The sequence below is a fragment of the Sus scrofa genome, chromosome 1 (genome assembly GCF_054392235.1).
Source record: "Sus scrofa isolate SSC_HxYL_T2T_F1_AM1 chromosome 1, Sscrofa_HxYL_maternal_Yorkshire_Landrace_v2.0, whole genome shotgun sequence".
In the NCBI taxonomy this organism is placed as follows: domain Eukaryota; kingdom Metazoa; phylum Chordata; class Mammalia; order Artiodactyla; family Suidae; genus Sus; species Sus scrofa.
In genome coordinates, this window is record NC_139383.1 from 262,562,845 (window position 1) to 262,581,361 (window position 18,517).

General features: G+C 38.9%; 1 protein-coding gene across 1 annotated transcript in view; it reads left to right on the top strand.

Moving 5' to 3' along the window:
• The window catches only part of MUSK (muscle associated receptor tyrosine kinase), a 105,921-nt gene that overhangs the window by 54,959 nt on the left and 32,445 nt on the right, over positions 1–18,517 (top strand). The window contains exon 7 of the mRNA XM_021074443.2: positions 12,126–12,285. Within this exon, the coding sequence (XP_020930102.1) occupies positions 12,126–12,285 (160 nt within the window). The remainder of the gene's footprint in view (positions 1–12,125; positions 12,286–18,517) is intronic.

Sequence of the window (18,517 nt, forward strand, 5' to 3'; positions counted from 1 at the left end):
CACCTGTACCTCCATTTTTCAAAACCTTCCAATATCTTTATCCTAGAAGTCACTGCCTTAGATATTGAATTCCAATATCTAAGGTTTCCTTCTTTCCATGTATCATGGGGAATAGTAGAAAATCAAATTCATTTTTTATGCTTTTGGGTCAAAGGGAAGTGGTAACAATTTCTCCTCACACACAACTCATCAATTTAAGAATTAGTTCTCTGCTGGAACCTACTTTGATGAAAACTAACCCAGAATTAGAATCCATGTCTGTTAGTGCAATATTTTCATTTCTAATATTGGTAATCATAACTAACATTTAGTGAGTGAGCTATGATCAGGCCCTGTTCTAAACACCTTACATAAAAGCATTCATTTATTCATTCTACCAATATTATTGAGCATCTCCAGGGCATCAGGCATTATTCTAGACATTGTGGATACAGGCACAAACAAAACAGGAATACTTTCCTACCCTCAAATTGCTTACATTATGATGGGGGAAAACAAACAATAAAGTAAACAAATAGTAGAATCTCTAGTCTATGTAGATAGTGTCAGATGCATAGAGGAAAAATAAACCAAGAAAAGGAGGAAGTAAAACCTTAGGAAAAAGATTCCATTTTCAACAGAGTGGCCAGAGACACCTCACTAAGATGAAGATAGTTGAGCAAAGATCCAAAGAAGCAGAAGGAGGAGGCTATGCAGATACTGGGGGAAAGACAACCAGGAAAAGTCTGTGAGATAAGAGTGAACCTGGTATGTCCAAGGAACAACCAGTAGGTCAGTGTACCTAGAGGTGAGTGAGCAAAGAGGAAAGACGTGAGGGGTTGTGTCTAGGAGTTGTGGATCCTATGGTCTTGAAACAATGTGGCTTTCTTTAAGTGAGGTGGGATGTGCCACTGTAGGTCTCATTCTGATGTCTGTTTTCCTGTTGACTCTACTTCATCAAGTTTTTTTTTTTTTTCCTCCCTGTTGGATACATAGTTATCTTTGACTACCTGCTGTTCATTGTCTTTTGGAGAAAAATGTCAGGGATTAATTCTATGTCTGGATAAAGGTAATTTTCTCCAGAGAAAATGTTTGTTTCTGTGGGGGATCAGGGGCTACGACTAATCTTGGACTGCTTTAAACTAAACTCAAGGTTTGAAGCTCTGTAGACATCCCAGATTATCATAACAGAGTCTTCAATTCTTTATGTGAGATTCTTCACTTGTGCTTCGCACAGATTATATCTCCCTGATATACATTGATGTACATTTAGTGTATCTCTTATTAGATTCTTCAGTTTTATGGAAAGTGAGTTTTGATTTCTGCTTCCTCACTCCTCAAAACCATCCAAAGTTAAAATATATGTGGTTAGAAAATTGTCTTAGGGGAAAGAGATGTTTCTAAGTTTGTTACATCTATTAAAAATATTTTCCAGAATTTTTTTTCTTGGTCGAGAGTTGATTTGAAAAACCTAGCTCACCAATATCTGAAAGAGGAATCCATCATGGATTATTACCATAATTATATGTTATAGACTTATCTATTTATATTTGGTTTGCACTCATTTTTTAGTTTCTGATTCTCTTTGAGAGGTTAAGAATATTTTTAATCTTAAATTAATGTGTCTCTAATATAAATATATTTTAAAGCCAAATTTCTTGTTATCAATTATTTCAACTTTTTGATAAACAATGTAGTTTTCTACTTTATTATTTTTTGTTTTTTTAGGGTAACACCTGTGGCATATGGAAGTTCCCAGGCTAGGGGTCGAATCAGGGCTGCAGCTGCCAGCCTATGCCAGAGCCACAGCTATGGGGGATCTGAGCCACATCTATGACCTATACCACAGCTCACAGCAATGCTGGATCCTTAACCCACTGAGAAAGGCCAGAGGTTGAACCCATATTCTCATGGATACTATCCAGGTTTGTAACCTGAGCCACAACAGGAACTCCCTAGTTTTCCACTATAAATTGAGAAGCTTCCCTTATGAATCATTATTTCATTTTTTGAATACTTTATTTTTTTGGTTTAATTGTGTTATTCTAATTTACTCTGATTTTTAAAAGAATATTGCACCTATTTTTAAAAATGGGAATGGTCTGTTTTTTATGGGCTATCATCATTAGGTTTTGTTAACAATATTATATCAGCCCATAGGATCAATTGGCAAGTTTACATATTTTCCTTTGGTACAGAACTGGAGGTGAGGAACTTGAGGTGCAAATCTCTCTTAAACTCAGGACTGGGTCACTATGCTGTACCGCAGAGCACAACACTGTAAATCAACTATACTCTATTTAAGAAAAAAAAAAAAAAAAAAACAACAACTGCCCTTAGAACAATGAGAAAAAAAATCAGGGACATTTTCCTTTATTGTTATCTTTAATTATTGCTTCTCTCTTTTCTATTTCTGTTTTTTTTTTTTTTGTAATTCTGCATATTTTTTAATTATTCAATGAATTTTATTACATTTATAATTGTACAATGATCATCACAACCCAATTTTATACCATTTCAATCCCAAACCCCCAGCCCATCCTCCAGTCCCCCAACCTGTCTCCTTTGGTAACCATAAGTTTTTCAAAGTCTGTGAGTCACTATCTGTTCTGCAAAGAAGTTCATTGTGTCCTTTTTTTAGATTCCGCATGTAAGTGATAGCATGTTATTTTGGTGTCTCCCTGTCTGAATAACTTCACTTAGTATGATAATCTCCAGGTCCATCCATGTTGCTGCAAATGCAGTTATTTATTTCCTTTTAATAGCTCAGTAATATTCCATTGTGTATATGTACCATATCTTCTTTATCCACTCCTCTGTCAATGGACATTTAGGTTGTTTCCATGTCTTGGCTATTGTATATAGTGCTGCAATGAACATTGGAGTACATGTACCTTTTCGAGTCATGGTCTTCTCTGGATAGATGCCCAGGAGTGGGACTGCTGGATCAAATGGTAATTCTATTTTTAGTTTTCTGAGGAATCTCCATACTGTTTTCCACAGTGGTTGCACCAATTTACATTCCCACCAACAGTGTAATAGGGTTCCCTTTTCTCCACATTCTCTCCAGCATTTATTATTTGTAGATTTTTTGATGATGGCTATTCTGGCTGGTGTAAGGTGGTACCGCATAGTGATTTTGATTTGCATTTCTCTAATAATGAGTGATATTGAACATCTTTTCATGTATTTTTTGGCCATATGTACGTCTTCTTTGGAGAATTGTCTGTTTAGATCTTCTGCCCATTTTTCTGATGGGATTGTTTGGTTTTTTTGTTATTGAGAGATGCAGGAGGCATTTATTCTCTCTTTTCTATATATCTCTCTACTTAGACTTCTATTACATCTAATACAATCCTTTCAATCTTTCTGTTCTGCAATTTTGTAAATGGACAGATGGAGTCCTAGTTAGTCTGTCAAATTTTTCTCAGGCTCTAATGCCCATCATAAATGTCCACCATATGAACTCTCTAAAAGAAATCTCATTCACAAGCTTTAGCAATATGGACCCTCAGCCTATGTAACAATCCAAATTTCTTCAGCTACTTTATTGACCCCCTCAAAGTCTGTTCCTACTTATAGCCCTGCTCTCTGACCTTAGGGATAATCTATGACTCTCTAGGGAACATTTATTCATTCTCCTCTCAGTAAACTTTTAAGTTTCAGTTACTTCATTGATAGTAATTTTTTTATCAGCCCAGTCATATCATTTTGAATCCTCCAGAAATTGATGAAAATTTCCAATCCTTTGATTATGATACCCTTCCACCTTCTATGGATTTATTTTTCCCAATTTTTAGATATTATTTATCTTTTGGGATTTCAGGTAGAAAAAGGAGAATTAAGCATATGGGCTAAAATTATTATTGTAACTCAGGTGTTGAACAAGCATGATCTGCTTATAGTACATTATTTAATACCTTCTCTGTCCTTTTAAGTTTTTTCAACAGGAAAGGTTCTTTTTCTACCACTGAAGTCTACCCCAAGCAGGGGTAGACTGTGATGTGCATACTTCAAGCAGACTCTGTGATTTTTCTGGTCACTTTTAAATGATTTTAAATCACAAACACCATCTCAATTTAGTGATTTTAAATGTCTAGTCCTAAGTAATAACCAAAGCCTCCAACTGGATTCACAGATGAGACCTTTCCCTTCCACCCTTCCCAAGACTATTGCATGCATGCTACCTGCCTTTCACAAATGTCTTGTGGTTGGCTCCTCATCTCACACTCAATAATCTTCCCTCATTTTCTAACTGCCATTTATGACTCCTACAGCTTTGGGGTAGGATGAAGGGAAGAGTGGTAATTGGAGTGGAAAAGTTCTAACAGCTGACACTCTTCTAAGTTATACCCCTGTGGCTAAAAGTATTTAAAACTCTTTCCATTATGGATACATTCCTGATTCTTCAGAAATCAAGAGATATTCAAGATGACACTAGTGATGCATTTCCCTCAGGATAGCCCTAAGTTTATTAGTTCATGGAAAGTTTCTTTATTAGGAGCCCATCAATCCTCCTCAAGTCCTTTTGGAAGGATTGAAAATATCTCCCAATCAGATCTTCTATAAAACCTTTGTATCTACAAACTCTTGGTTCCAGATCATTGAGGAGAGTAACTCTCTCTGCTTCCTTCCAAGAGAGCTGCTAAGCAGCCAGGCCCTTCTTTTTAGATTTTTATAGCTGGGATTTAGGTATTTTCTGCTGTGTCAAATATCAGGTGTGCCAGGGTCCTCAAGACCCTGAAGTCTGGCAGTTCACTAGGACTCATAGAACTCAGAATAGCAGTTACACTCATAGTTACAATTTATTACAATGAAAGAATACAGACTAAATCAATAAAGGGCAATCAGTTGTCATTTTTCAATAGAGTTGCATGGAGAGCACTTAATTCTCCCAGAAATGATGTATGACAACATGTACAAAGTATTGAACCAAGGAAGTGCACCTAACCCTAGTGTAAGTTTTACTTTGGTCATTTACATAAGCATGGAGGGCTCACATCACTGACCATGCTAGTCTCCAGCCCTTCCAAAGGTCAAACAGCATAGCCTAGGGTTTCTGGTGAACAAAAATAAGTATTTAACTATAATTTACAATGTTAACATAAACTGTCTGGTATGGCCCAAGATCTCAGGTATACAAAGACTCTCTTATCAGGCAGGATATTCCAAGGGATACAAGGTTATCTCTTAAGAGCAAGGCCAGTCCTTTCTTTGGAATGTGCAATGTTTGAGCTCAAGTCAAGCTCAAGTCCACTGCGTTAACCCTATACTACCAAGCAGGGAACATATATCAACTCTCCAGGGGGTTCTTATGGAGGATCATTTTCCATGTCTTAAGATGATGAAATGTACATTTAAACCAGTCCTTTGGGTGTGGTAAAGATAGCTCTTCATATAGCTAAATAACTCAAACCGTGATTAGTCATCTAGGGGTTTCTCAACTATTTTCATTTTTTCATGTCCTCCAGAAAGTCTCTCTCCAACTTCTTGGCATCTTGGCTTCAGTGTCCATCTCGTATCATAATACAACTTATCCACAGTAGCATTTTAAAGTTACAGGAGTGTTCCAAATGAAGAGAAAAAAGAAATAGAGGAAAGGGAGGAGAGGGAAGAAAAAAGAGGAAGACTAGATCTTGGAAAAGGAAGGTGGGGAGGGGAGAGAAGTTTATGGCAAACAGAGTGTGTCTGTGTATGAAATGTTGATGGACGTAGTAAACCATGGAAAAGATGACAAATTCTAAGGCTCCCCTAACTAATGAAAAATGTCATCTTGCAGTGGCACCCTTGAAGGCTTACAATTCATTTATTATTTGGGTTTTGACTGCTGAATTTGCTGAAAGGGATTTTTTTTCTTTTCTGATACTTGAACGAAAACACTTTTCTCACAATTTGTTATTAAAATTGATTCACCTTATTGTTTATCATCCGTTTCTTCAAAATACAGTGAATAAACAAATGAACACCACATTAGGAGCTTGTAACGTGAGGTATGGTAGAATGAGAACTAGGTGGAAAGTTTGAAGACCTAAATCATAAATGCTCCTCTTCAGCTAACATAAATTTGGGAAGGGCAGGGGGTCCATTTACCACTCAAGACTTTAATTTTTTCTGTGTCTACAATGATAGAGATTCCAGGTGGCTGGAGAAAATGTTTTCCAATATGACATATAGGCTAAAATTCCCTAATTTTAAGTCACAGTAAAGTAACTCTCAGTCTTGTTCTTTAGCTCTCCAATTAAATTTCAAATGTCATTAAAATTCAAATCTTGTTTGGCATTATGTTTTGTGACTCTTTCATGAAGCTGTCACAGTTGTCTTGAGCTTCTCAAGGTAGTATAAAGATATGCCCTAAGAAAACTGAGGGAATAATGATGTGACTTTCCTAATTTGTCTTACTCTGTAAAAACAGTAATATAAAAAAAAAAAAATAGAAAGACACATGCTTTTAAAAGATTCAGCATTTTTCCAGCTGAAAACTGGAAGATATATGATTATTCTCTGTTGGAGCTGAGTAATAAAAAAGCCTGCTGGTTTGAGTTAGTTTTGGTCTTATTGAGACTCCAACTTAGTCTTTCAAAATGTGATTCACAAAAAAGCAGAACACACAATAGATTTTTTGCCTTGGATTCTAAAACAGGAATAAAATAAACCAAGAGTGACTTTCTTCCAAGAAGAAAGCAAAAGGACATTTGCAGTTTTCATGGCAGGAGACAGTAACACTCTTAGAGCCAAGTTTTGTTCTTGGTGCTACTATCCAAGTTCAAATAGCAACTGAGATGACTTTGCTCCGTGCTGATGCAAATCACAGGAAATGGAGGCAATTTCAGGCAGTTCATGTTGCACAAGTAGCCAACCAGAAAAGGCTATTGAGGAGAACAGGGAAGAGCCTACAACCCTGGTGTCATTCAGGGTGGGTGGGATGAAAACAAATGCAGAGCTGGGAGCTACCTGGCACAGAATAAAACAGGGTTTGAACTGTGGCTTTTCACTAACTACAAGCCAGTGAACTCACTTCACTAACACACAACCAAGTATAATGAGTACTTTAAGAGATGGGAACACTCCTTTTCTCTTCTTCCATGAACATGCCAGTAAATGAAAATCCTGAACAATTAGAGCCAAAGAACAAAAGAAAGGCAAGCCTTTCTAAAACAGGAATAAAATAAACCAAGAGTGACTTTTATTTTATTTTATTTTATTCCTGTTTTAGAAAGGCAAGCAATGTGCCTCCAAAGTGATCAAGAATTCTTTTGCTTTCTTCTATGGAAATGTCATTCACTTTTCATGAAAATGTGCAGTCTCAGATAAACTCAGAGTGAGCCATAAGATTCCTTTTGTTTGACAACATTGGAACTAGTAGTTTGGTGTGGATAGAGCAGAGATTAGTTTTCTAAAAGAAAATGTATTTGATAACCAAATTTATTGGAAGTTGTACTCATTTCTCTATTATGTTGGCATTCAAATTAAAAATGTAGAAAATCCACACACCTCTCTGGCTTTGTCCAAGCAATACAGTTCCTAAAACATGTTAAAAGTAGAATCAGGGGAGTTTTCATCGTGGCGCAGTGGAAACGAATCCAACTGGGAACCATGAGGTTACGGGTTCAATCCCTGGCCTCACTTAGGAGGTTAGGGATCTGGCATTGCCGTGAGCTGTGGTATAGGTTGCAGACACAGCTCGGATCTGGCATTGCTATGGCTCTGGCATAGGCCAGCAGCAACGGCGTGATTGGACCCCTAGCCTAGGAACCTCCATATGCCACAGGTGCAGGCCTAGAAGAGGACAAAAGAAAAAAAAAAAAGAATCATTTTAATTTATTAGGAGAATTTTATAAAATAAATAGCCAAAACACCTGTGTTGAAGATTATGATTTTTGAATCTTCTTAAAGGGAGGCTTACCTATGTTTTATACATATTTCAAGAGGCAGTATTTTTGCCTTTTTTTTTTTCTTTGCTTTTTAGGGCCACACCTGTGGCATATGGAGATTCCCAGGCTAGGGGTCGGATCAGAGCTACAGCTGCCAGCCTACACCATAGCCACAGCAACAGGGGATCCGAGCCCTGTCTGTGACCTATACCATAGCTCATGGCAACACCGGATCCTTAACCCACTGAGCAAGGCCAGGGATCGAACCTGCAACCTCATGGTTCCTAGTCGGATTTGTTTCTGCTGCACCACGATGGGAACTCCCAAGAGGCAGTATTTTTGGCTTAAGGTACACAGGTTTTGAAATCATCTTACTAACTGTGTAAACCAAAATAATTACATACATCAAGAGGAATATTTCAGCAGCCAGGTTGAAGGAGGTCAGTGTTCATGGCTATGGTGATTAGAAACGGCATGAGAAATTCTCTGTCTGTTGTCCCTTTTTCTATGATGCATAGATAGACATTATGATGATTCTCCAAACACAGATCTTTTGGGCCATATCCTAAAGTTCCATGAGATATTGATAGCCAGTTAGGACTATTTGCAAGATAAGGTCACTGAAGCCAGAATACCTTTCAGAAGTCCCCTCATGCTGAGGCCAAATCATGATGAAATTACAGGATTATCTATAAGTGGGGGTCAAATATCTCAAGACAGCGTTATTAATGTGTTAAGGATATGTAAAAAATATTCCAGTGTTCCCACAGCTGCACAGTGGGTTAAGAATCCAACTGCAACAGTTCGGGTTGCTGCAAAGACACAGGTCCCATCCCAGCCTGGCAACGTCAGTTAAGGATCTGGCATTGCCACAGTTACAGCATAGGTCACAGCTGTGGCTTGGATTCAATCCCTGGCCCCAACAACTTCCATATGCCACGGTGTGGCCATAAAATTAAAAAAAAAAAAAAGTCCACCTCCTATGCAGCCTCCTTCAGAAGGCTTTTACATATATTAGATCAGGTGTGAACTAATATGCTTATTTAATAGAGCTCCCTGTTCCATGGCCTCACTTGAGGCCAATGTCTCAAAAAAGGAACACACACAAAGCAAAGAGCTGTTTATCCAGCTCTTCCAGGTCAGTATGCTTGGGTGACTTGGCGAAATAATGTATTTACTGTAACACCAGAGAGAGTCACTTCCATTAAGTCCTTGGCTTTGCCTTGCCATACCTTGGTCAAAGCTCGCCAGAATAATCTGAACTCACCCCTGTGAGCTTTTAAACCTGAGGGGCAAAATGATCAAAATGGAGGGCAAAGGGTTGTTTTTAATTTTAAGTCATCAAAAAATACTAAACTGTTGGTCAGAATGCTCCATGAAGAAAGAAAAACAAATTCAGATGATGACTAACAAGGCCTGCTGCGTGTGAGTCACAGACCAAATCAAGCCTCTGGAAACAGGAGGAAAAGCTCTTAGGAACCACATCGTAATCAAGCAATGAGCCTTGGAACTTGCTGGTCTGTTCGCTGAACTATGTCAGCACCTGGATGCCGTCCAGGAGAAGGGAGGTCAGGCGGTTTAAAACTCACTTCTCTTTCCTCCCAAGAAAGTTTCCAGTGACCTTGAGGAGTGACTTTCTTAGGTGTGAACATGAAAATAGTATGAGTTTCGCCAGCATTGGGGGGATTACCTAGTTCTGAATTGTCTCCTAGGCATTGACTACATAGACCTCCTTCTTGAAGCAGAGAACAAACTTTCCAAAGGAGGAGGGTAACTGTTCTACAGATTTCACATGTATACACTGCAAAGGGATGCTATTTATAAACAAAATATCCTGAGAGTATAACACATATTGACCAATGGAGGTTTGAGGTCCTCAGCTTTTTCTCATTGTTGTTGTGCATTAAAATTCGGGGAGAGTCCAAAACTGAATTCCAAATTTTTCAGTCCTTTGGACCTAATTTGGACCCTCAAATCCATTAGAACTTGCACTTCTGATGACGACGACACTGATGAATTAGGTTTGAATTCCCAAATGAGTGTATGTCCCTTAAAGATAGTTTTCTCTCTGCCTTGTCAATTTCTCATAGCGTCTAGGCTGCTTATCTGGGGAAAATGCCACAATACTTGATCTGACCTGGGAAGTATTCCCAGCTAAGGTAAATTGATGCTCACATACACCAGTGTTTCTCATAAGGATGGAGACTGGTAGCACAGGTAAAGAATAAAAAGGCAAAGAAGCTAATTGGACAAACTCCCTGCTGAACTGCTACAGAGCGGGCTTGGTTCCAGGGCCAGCCAGCCACCTGGCAGCAGAAGAAAGGGAAGCTGGTCTCACTTCAGGGCTTCCCTCCCCCTAACTGGTCTAACTGTAAAATCCTCCTTTACATGAAATAGTGAAGTAACCAACTCCAAGATTCTCACTCCCAGCTTCATTCTCTACTACTAGGTAGAAAGGTCTCTTTCAAGGCTGCCATTATTCCCACCCCCAACTCCTCCAAGATAAGTTTAAGGTAAACCATAGCTGATTCTTTAGTTGTCATTCCATTCCCACTCCCCTGAGACTAGCATTTTCCCTGCATGTAAGCAGTGATAATTAAAGAATAATTACTGAGGAATTCCCATTGGGGCTCAAGCGGAAATGAATCCGACTAGTATCCATGAGGACGTGGGTTCAATCCCTGACCTCGCTCAGTGGGCACCACAGTGTGCTGTGGTGTAGGTTGCAGGCAGCTTGGATCCCATGTTGCTGTGGTGTAGGCTGGCAGCTATAGCTCCAATTCGACCCCTAGCCTGGCAATTTCCATATGCTATGGGTGCAGCCCTGAAGAACAACAACAACAAAAAAATGCCACCACCTTAACAATGGCATTTACATCAGACATTTATTTTGTTCACAGTTGATCTGAGGTTATTACTGTTACCGTGTTCTTGTTTTCTAATGACTATTTATTCCCTTTTCTAGGAATAGGGAAGGCACTAAAACATAGCGATTCAAAGTGATTCATTCATAACAATTCTTTGGGGTCAGAGAAACTATGGTATTAATTGTAATTCTACAACCCAATAGAATGTGCTGGGCAGCTGTCTTTATCGCAGAGTTGGAATGATGATGACTAATAAGCACTAACATAAACTAACCTCTCAATTATGTGCTAATATTGCATTGATAGCCTGACTCTTCAAGACCACCTGATTACAGCATATGGACACTCCCAGGCTAGGGGTCGAATCAGAGCTACAGCTGTTGGCCTACACCACAGCAATGCTGGATCTGAGCCTCATGTGACCTACACTGAAGCTCTCGGCAACACCGGATCCCCAATCCACTAAGCGAGCCCAGGGATCAAACCTGTATCCTCATGGATAGTAGTTGGGTTTATTACTGCTAAGCCACAATAGGAACTTCAAAGATGCTTAATTTTCTGATTTAAGCAGTAAGGCATGATGCATGCCATACCTCAGAAACAGAATTGGCTTAACAAGCATTTTTCTTGATAATCATCCATCTATCTGATGGGCATTTATGGGGAACTAAATAGGAGTTAAGAAAATAAGTCCAAAAGTATGCAACCTCTCATAACTGACTGCCTCTATCTTCAAGCTATAGAGACATATCTTGAAGAATTCACACAGTATATTTTTCCTACCTTGCATTATTTACATATTTCTATATCACAAACATCCCAAACCATAATGGCTTAAAGCAAGAACCATTTATTAAAGCTCAGAGGTCTATGGGTCAACTGGGTAGTTTTGCTGATTTGGGTCAGGATTGCCTGATCTTGGCTAATCCAGCTCCAATGATGGCAGGTTGACTGGGTGCTAGTTGGTCTAGAATGGCCTTACTCATGTATCTGGTGGTTATTGTTGGCTCTAAGCTGGATCAGTGGGGATAACTGGGCCATATGTGCCTCATCTTCCATCGGGCCAGCTCTCACTTGTTTCCAAGAGGCCACTGGTTCCAAATGCAACAACAAAGCAAGTCATGATGTGTAAGAACTTTGCAAGTATCTGTGTCTTTCTGAAACATGTCCCAAACATGCCAATCTAAATTCAAAGCATGGAGAAAGATCCTGCCTCTTGAGGGAAGAACTACAAAGTCACATTGCAAGGTCATGGGTAAATGGAGAGAAAAGTTTTTGGCAATTTTTGCAATCTGCCACTTGCTTTTGATTCTAATCCTGATCTTTTTTTTTTCTTTCCAGTCTACTGATGTAGCTTATTAGGAGATCCTTGGAGTAATTCTGTTTTCTTTTTTTCCAACTCCACCAGGTTTCTTCTGGGTCCATTCAAGAAAGTGTGAAAGACCGAGTGATTGACTCAAAACTTCAGCTATTTGTCACCAAGCCAGGACTCTACACATGCATAGCTACTAATAAGCACGGAGAGAAATTCAGTACTGCAAAAGCTGCAGCCACCATTAGTATAGCAGGTATGATGGATTTTCACAAATGCATTGCTCCAGGAGAGAAGAGAGTTGGCACTATTCCATGGCATCTCGCATTAGGGAAAAAAAATTTTTTTTTAAATCTCTTACTCCAGTCCTATTTGGGATATGTCTTCCTCCATAGAGATACTCCAGAGGTTGACCTTGATAATTGATTTTGGCTGATGTGTTGCTTCAAAAACTCAATCCTCAAATACCCACCCAACTGATGGGTGGATAACAGCTTCTAGGAGTTCATTTCCTTCTATCTCTTTCCCTTTAATTCTTTTCTTCCCTTTCTTCTTTTATTACTCCCACTCCCTCATTCCTTCCCTTTATTTCTTTTTTTAATGATTTTTATTTCATCCATTATAGTTGGTGTATAGTGCTCTGTCAATTGTACAGCAAAGTGACCCAGTCACACATTCATATATACATTCTTTTTCTCATATTATCCTCTATCATGCTCCATCATAAGTGACTAGGTATAGTTCCCAGTGCTATACAGCAGGATTTCCTTGCTTATCCATCCCAAAGGCAATGGTCTGCATCTGTTAACCCCAGATTCCTAGTCCATACCTTTCCCTCCTCTCTTTCTTTCTTCCTCCTCTCTCTCAAGGTTAATCAAACTTTCTAAGACCCTCAGAGAGTAAGTTGGCAGACATTTACCATGGTTGTGCCAATTACTGCATGGCTGTCTCTTGAGGACATTTTTACTCATGAGTATGTGATCTAATTAATGGTCTTTCCCCCTTCCTGTTTCACGTAAGTGACAGCAGAACCTACAGGTATTTTCAAAGAAAAGGGCCGATACATGGATTTCTAGGATATTTGTGCTGAATTATAAATGTTTCTTTTTGAAATTTAAATGTCCCAAAGGCTTCTGAGAACATTTGTGGAATTCCTAGAGCTGGAAACAATCCCTATATCAGGAAATGCCAGGCATGCTATATTCATAGCATGCCTGTGACCCAAGGGTCAGCAGAGAGTGGCTTGGCCTCATATGTAAGGCAAGCACTGGTAGAACCTGTGCCCAGGGCCAACTCCTGAGTCTGCTATTCCTTATTACAGTGCCACTTCTTTGATCTTCCCTGATGGAGAGATTTCCAGTAATATTTGTGATTTTTAGCATGAGGTAAATAAAGACACAGAGAAATACATTGGAAACATTGGACAAGGCTCTCGCTCTGAGGCATGTCCCTAAAAAAGAGGGACTTGAAAACTTTCTGCTTTCTCCTCTAGGGATATATCTGTCTTCAGTACCTTGATACATCATATCAGCTATTCTAGATGGGAAGTCATTTTCCCACAGAAGGGTGAAACTCTTAAAAGCAAATTCAATTCAGTTCAACAAATAATACATTAAATGACTACTATTTACATAGCACTTTGTTGTTTATGAAGCACTGTTCCGAGCATGGGTTCAGTGCATTGTGTTAGGGAAAAGACAAAAACTTAACAAACAAAGGGGATCGTTAAATCATGGAGTACCTGTCTTTCAGAGACACTCAGTCAGAAAAGGAGGTCCTTTGGCCACATACATATGGCAGAGACTCTGATCTATGCAGAAGCACAGACAAAGTACAACAATAGGAAAAAAAAAAAAGAGATTTTAAGGGAATCCCTGGGAAAGGGGTACCATTTGAGTTAGAGATGAAAAGGTTGAAATGAGTTTAGAAAATAGCAGTCATGATGGAGCCTGGGGGGTGAGGTGGAAGACAGGAAGAAAGGTTTGAAATGTGACCTCCACCCGAGGTTAACTGTATTCCTCAATCAGAGGGAAGTCATTTCATTTTTTTAGAGGAGACAAGTAGCCTTTATCACATCAATAGACATCTAGTATCAAAACATAAGGAGGCCTGGCATGCAGTTAAAATGCTATTCCAGGAGTCTGGAAAAGTCATGAAAGTCTGGATAACAGCAGCAACAATTGCTAAAGAGAGAAGAGGGTAGATGGCATGAAACCTACCAGGAGGAAAGGATGAGATTTGAAAGGGCTTGGATGTGGTAGAAGGAGTTAAGATGTGTCCTAGATATTGCGGAAATATTTGAGAAAAGTATCTAGGACAAACAATAAGAGATAAAACAAAACACAAGAACATGAGAAACGTTCAAGGGATAATAAAATAAAATTTTTGATGGCTTTGAATTACTTGGAATTATTCTAGTCTCACTATCTCATGTTTTATTTGATATTTGATGAAGACCCAGTATTAAATAGATAAATACATATCTATGTAACCTATACCTATATATTTATAACATATGTGTGCATTTAGAGAGGAGAAATATTTATATTTTTCTATTTATACATATGAATATCCAATCCAGGAAAATAAACTGATCTAATCTAGTTTAACCTATACTTCCATGGGTTAGAAGAGAAAAATTAAGGTTGCTAATCTGAAGAGTCTCATTTCAGTTAAAGATCAAGTCCCTGCCATGTCTCTTCCTCCCCTTTCTCCTTCTATCTCTTCCCCAGATGGAAGGAGAGACAGAGACAGGAATTTATGAAGTGGTGTCCTCTGGGCCCATCCTGGTCTTTGGTAAAGCCTACAGCTGGAGAACTAGTGAGTTCATCTCTTGGCCTGGTTGTGACCCAGAGGACCTCCCTGTCTGGCTCAGCCCCATCAAGGCTCTCCCTGCAGCAGCACAAACCACTACATCTCAGTCAAATCCTTCATCGAGCCCTTGTCTTGAGTCTACTCTGCAACCTCTGCACCTGGGTCACCCTGGCTCTTGCTGCAAGGCCAGGCATACTGCAATCCAAGTCAGCTCCTTCCTTATTCCTCATGGGGCCTGAAGCAACTTCTGGGTCACTGTCATGTTACACAAAATCCAAAAAGTGATTCAGATCTACTAACTCAGTTCTGCTGTCTACCCAACCATGTCAGGTTACCATTTTTACACTACTGACATTTTCACATGTCAGGGTAGGAGCCCTTATAAGGTGTCCTGCTTCCCAAATAAGAAGTAGGAAAAACTCCCTCTGCTTTGGCTTTTTCCTTAGTTTATAATTTACCTCTCTCCTAGGATTTTGGTCCAGAGAAAGAATCTATAAAATGTGTATCTGAATTCTAAATTCCCCTACTTTCCACCTTTCTGCAACATACCAAGCTGGAGGGAATGGACAGAGACTCCCCTTTTAGCATGGTAACCTTTGGAGGCTACCTATCATAGGTATAAAGATGGGTGTGAAGGCAGTTCTATGACTCATAAGAAGAACCTGGTAAAATGGGCATATCTTCTCCACAACAAAGGCAGATCCATGATATGATGTGATCTCCAAGATGCTAAAAGGACTACAGAGCATAATTGTCAGCATCCTTCATACTGCAACATCACCCTTTTTATCTTTGTCCTAGTTCAAATGAGAGCCTGATCCAACCCCACTAATAAATGGAATATACCAACAGAGGAAGCTATAAGCCTAAAGAAAATAATGATATCTTTTGGTAGTAAAAAGAGCCTTAAAATGTGGACAGGCAGTACAGGAAGACAGTGTCCCAGAATTCAGAGAGAAATGGTCAATGCTGAGACTAGATCAGAGTGAAGATGAAGGCAATCATAAATAGCAGCCTGGGGAAAATAGTAGGAGAATTTGCATGGGGGAAAAGAACGGTGGGACTGGTGCTTGGATTGGCACCAGCAGTAGAGAGGGCTAGAAACCTGTTGCACCAACAGAGGTAAATGCAGGTCAGGAACAGTGACCTCAGTAGGGTCATGCAGACTGAAACCAGCAATGACTTGACTTATCTAACGGGTCTGGTAATGCATGTTTAGCAAGTGTTAGGTACTGTATTTGAACCAATAAATGTGAATCCATCTGCTCAAAAAAAAAAAAAAAAGTTACTAAAATGAGTAAAGAGGGATTCCCCCATGGAGCTAATTCATAAAAAACTAGAAGACCCTTTTGTTCATCCCCAATCTAGTTTTCCTGTTAGATCCCACTTATTATGAGACTTGAAGCTTCTCTGCTTTTCCTAAAATTTCCTCAGGCAGGTCTACTGAACATGTCTCATGGGTGCAAAGGAATAAGACCTCTGAACTCCATGAGACTCCTGCCATTTTTCTTTTTCACCTTGACCTGTTCCTTTCAGTCTAAGCTGCTAGATGGCTCATAAAAGTCCCCCTGCCATCACTGAGGAAAGTACCTCCCAACTCTGGAGGGCTCCCTGAACCAATATTCCAGGGAAGTGAAGCCACTCTAGTGAGAAAGAGATCCATGGAACCACTCTAGTTCAAAATGTTTCAAAGCATGGCTTTATGCTTTTCAGATCTCCCAAAGCTTGGTTGTTACTTTGCTTTCTCCATTTTTGCTTTTGGCCTCTCTCTCCATTGGCCTCTGATGGGCTGGCCAGAAGTACAGAGCCTGGTGCCCTCCTTTGACATCCTAGCAATGCCTCCTTACCCCAAATTCTCCTTTCTCCCATTTCAGTCATCCTCATCCTCCCCTAGTGTTCTGTAGTCAACAGCCCCCTTTGTCGCATTCTCCATGTTTCACTTTGAATATTTCACTCCACTTGTTTATTTACTCATCCCAGCAGGAAAACTGGGAAATGGAAAAATCTGGTCTAGTACTTAGGATTATGTCTAATGATATTCCTAGTGTTTGAAAGACAACAACAACAACAAAAAAAAAAACAAAGATCAGCCTTCATTTTCCCAAAATTCTTCCATGTGTATGCCCAAATTCATATGCATTATTTGAGAAATTTGATATACTTCTTTCTGACTCATTTACATTTGCTGTTAGTTATCAAAAGGAGCCAGAAAAACTTTTGGAAGCTCTCCCTATGAACCAGGAAGTTCCATTTCCCCTCCAGTCACAACCTTGAAAGGCTCAAGTTGCAATTTAAACTCACCAGGATGCTGGGTTATTGGCAAGACGCCTTCTCTTTTTCATCAGAACACTCAGCCCTGTGACAAAGACCAGCAAGATAGCTCATGATCCCTGTAATGAGCACAAACATGGAAGAGCCAAAGGCCATCCAAATAGACACAGCCATTAATTCTACCAAGCATTTAAAGAAGAATTAACATCAATCTTTATTACCTTAATACCAAAGCCAGGTAAGGACACTATAAAAAAACCACAGGCCAAAATCTTTGATGAATATAGATATAAAAATTCTCCACAAAATTCTAGCAAACCAAATTCAACAGTACATTAAAAGAATTATATACATCATGATCAAGCAGGATTTATCTCTGGGATGCAAGGATGGTTCAACATACATGAATCAATTAATGTCATATACCACATTAATAGCATGAAGGATAAAAATCATATAATTCTGTTGACAGATGCATAAAAAGCATTTGAAAAAATTCAACATATGTTCATGATAAAAAAAAAAAAACCCTCAGCAAACTGGGTATAGAAGGAACATAACCTCAGCACAGTAAGAGCCATGACAAAACCATAGCCAACATCATACCCAATAGCGAAAGGTTAAACACTTTCCCTTTAAGATTAGTAAAAGGGCAAGATGCCCATTCTTACTATTTCTATTCAACTGGAAGCCCTAGACCAAAAATTAGGCAATCAAAAGAAGCAAAAGGCATCCAAATTGGAATGGAAGTGAAATTATCTTTGTTTGCAGATGATACAATCTTATATGCAGAAAATCCTAAAGACTCCACCAAAAAACTGTTAGAACTAATCAATGAATTAAGTGGACTTTCAGATACAGAATCTACATACAGAAATCAGTTGTGTTTTAATACATTAACAACAAAACATCTGAAAAAGACGCAATGCTATTCCATTTACAATAGCATCAAAACCAACAAAATATTTAGAATAACTTAGGAAGAGAAAGATCTTTACATTAAAAATTATAAGACATTGATTAGAGAAATTGAGGACACAAATAAATGGAAGATATTCTGTGCTCCTGGAGTGGAAGAATTAATACTGTTAAAATGTCCATAGCACCCAAAGCTATCTATGGATTTCACGTACCCTATTTAAATTCCTATAGCATTTTTCACAGAGATAGAACAAGCAATCCAAAAACTTGTATGGAATCACAAAAGATCTACAATAGGCAAAGCAATCCTGAGAAAGAAGAACAAAGCTAGATGCATCGACTTCTTGATTTAAAACTATATTACAAAGCTACAGTAATCAAAACACTATGGAACTGAAATAAAAACAGAAATCTAGACAAATGGAACAGAACCAAGAACCCAGAAATAAACCCACACATAAACAGTTAATTACTTTTTGCAA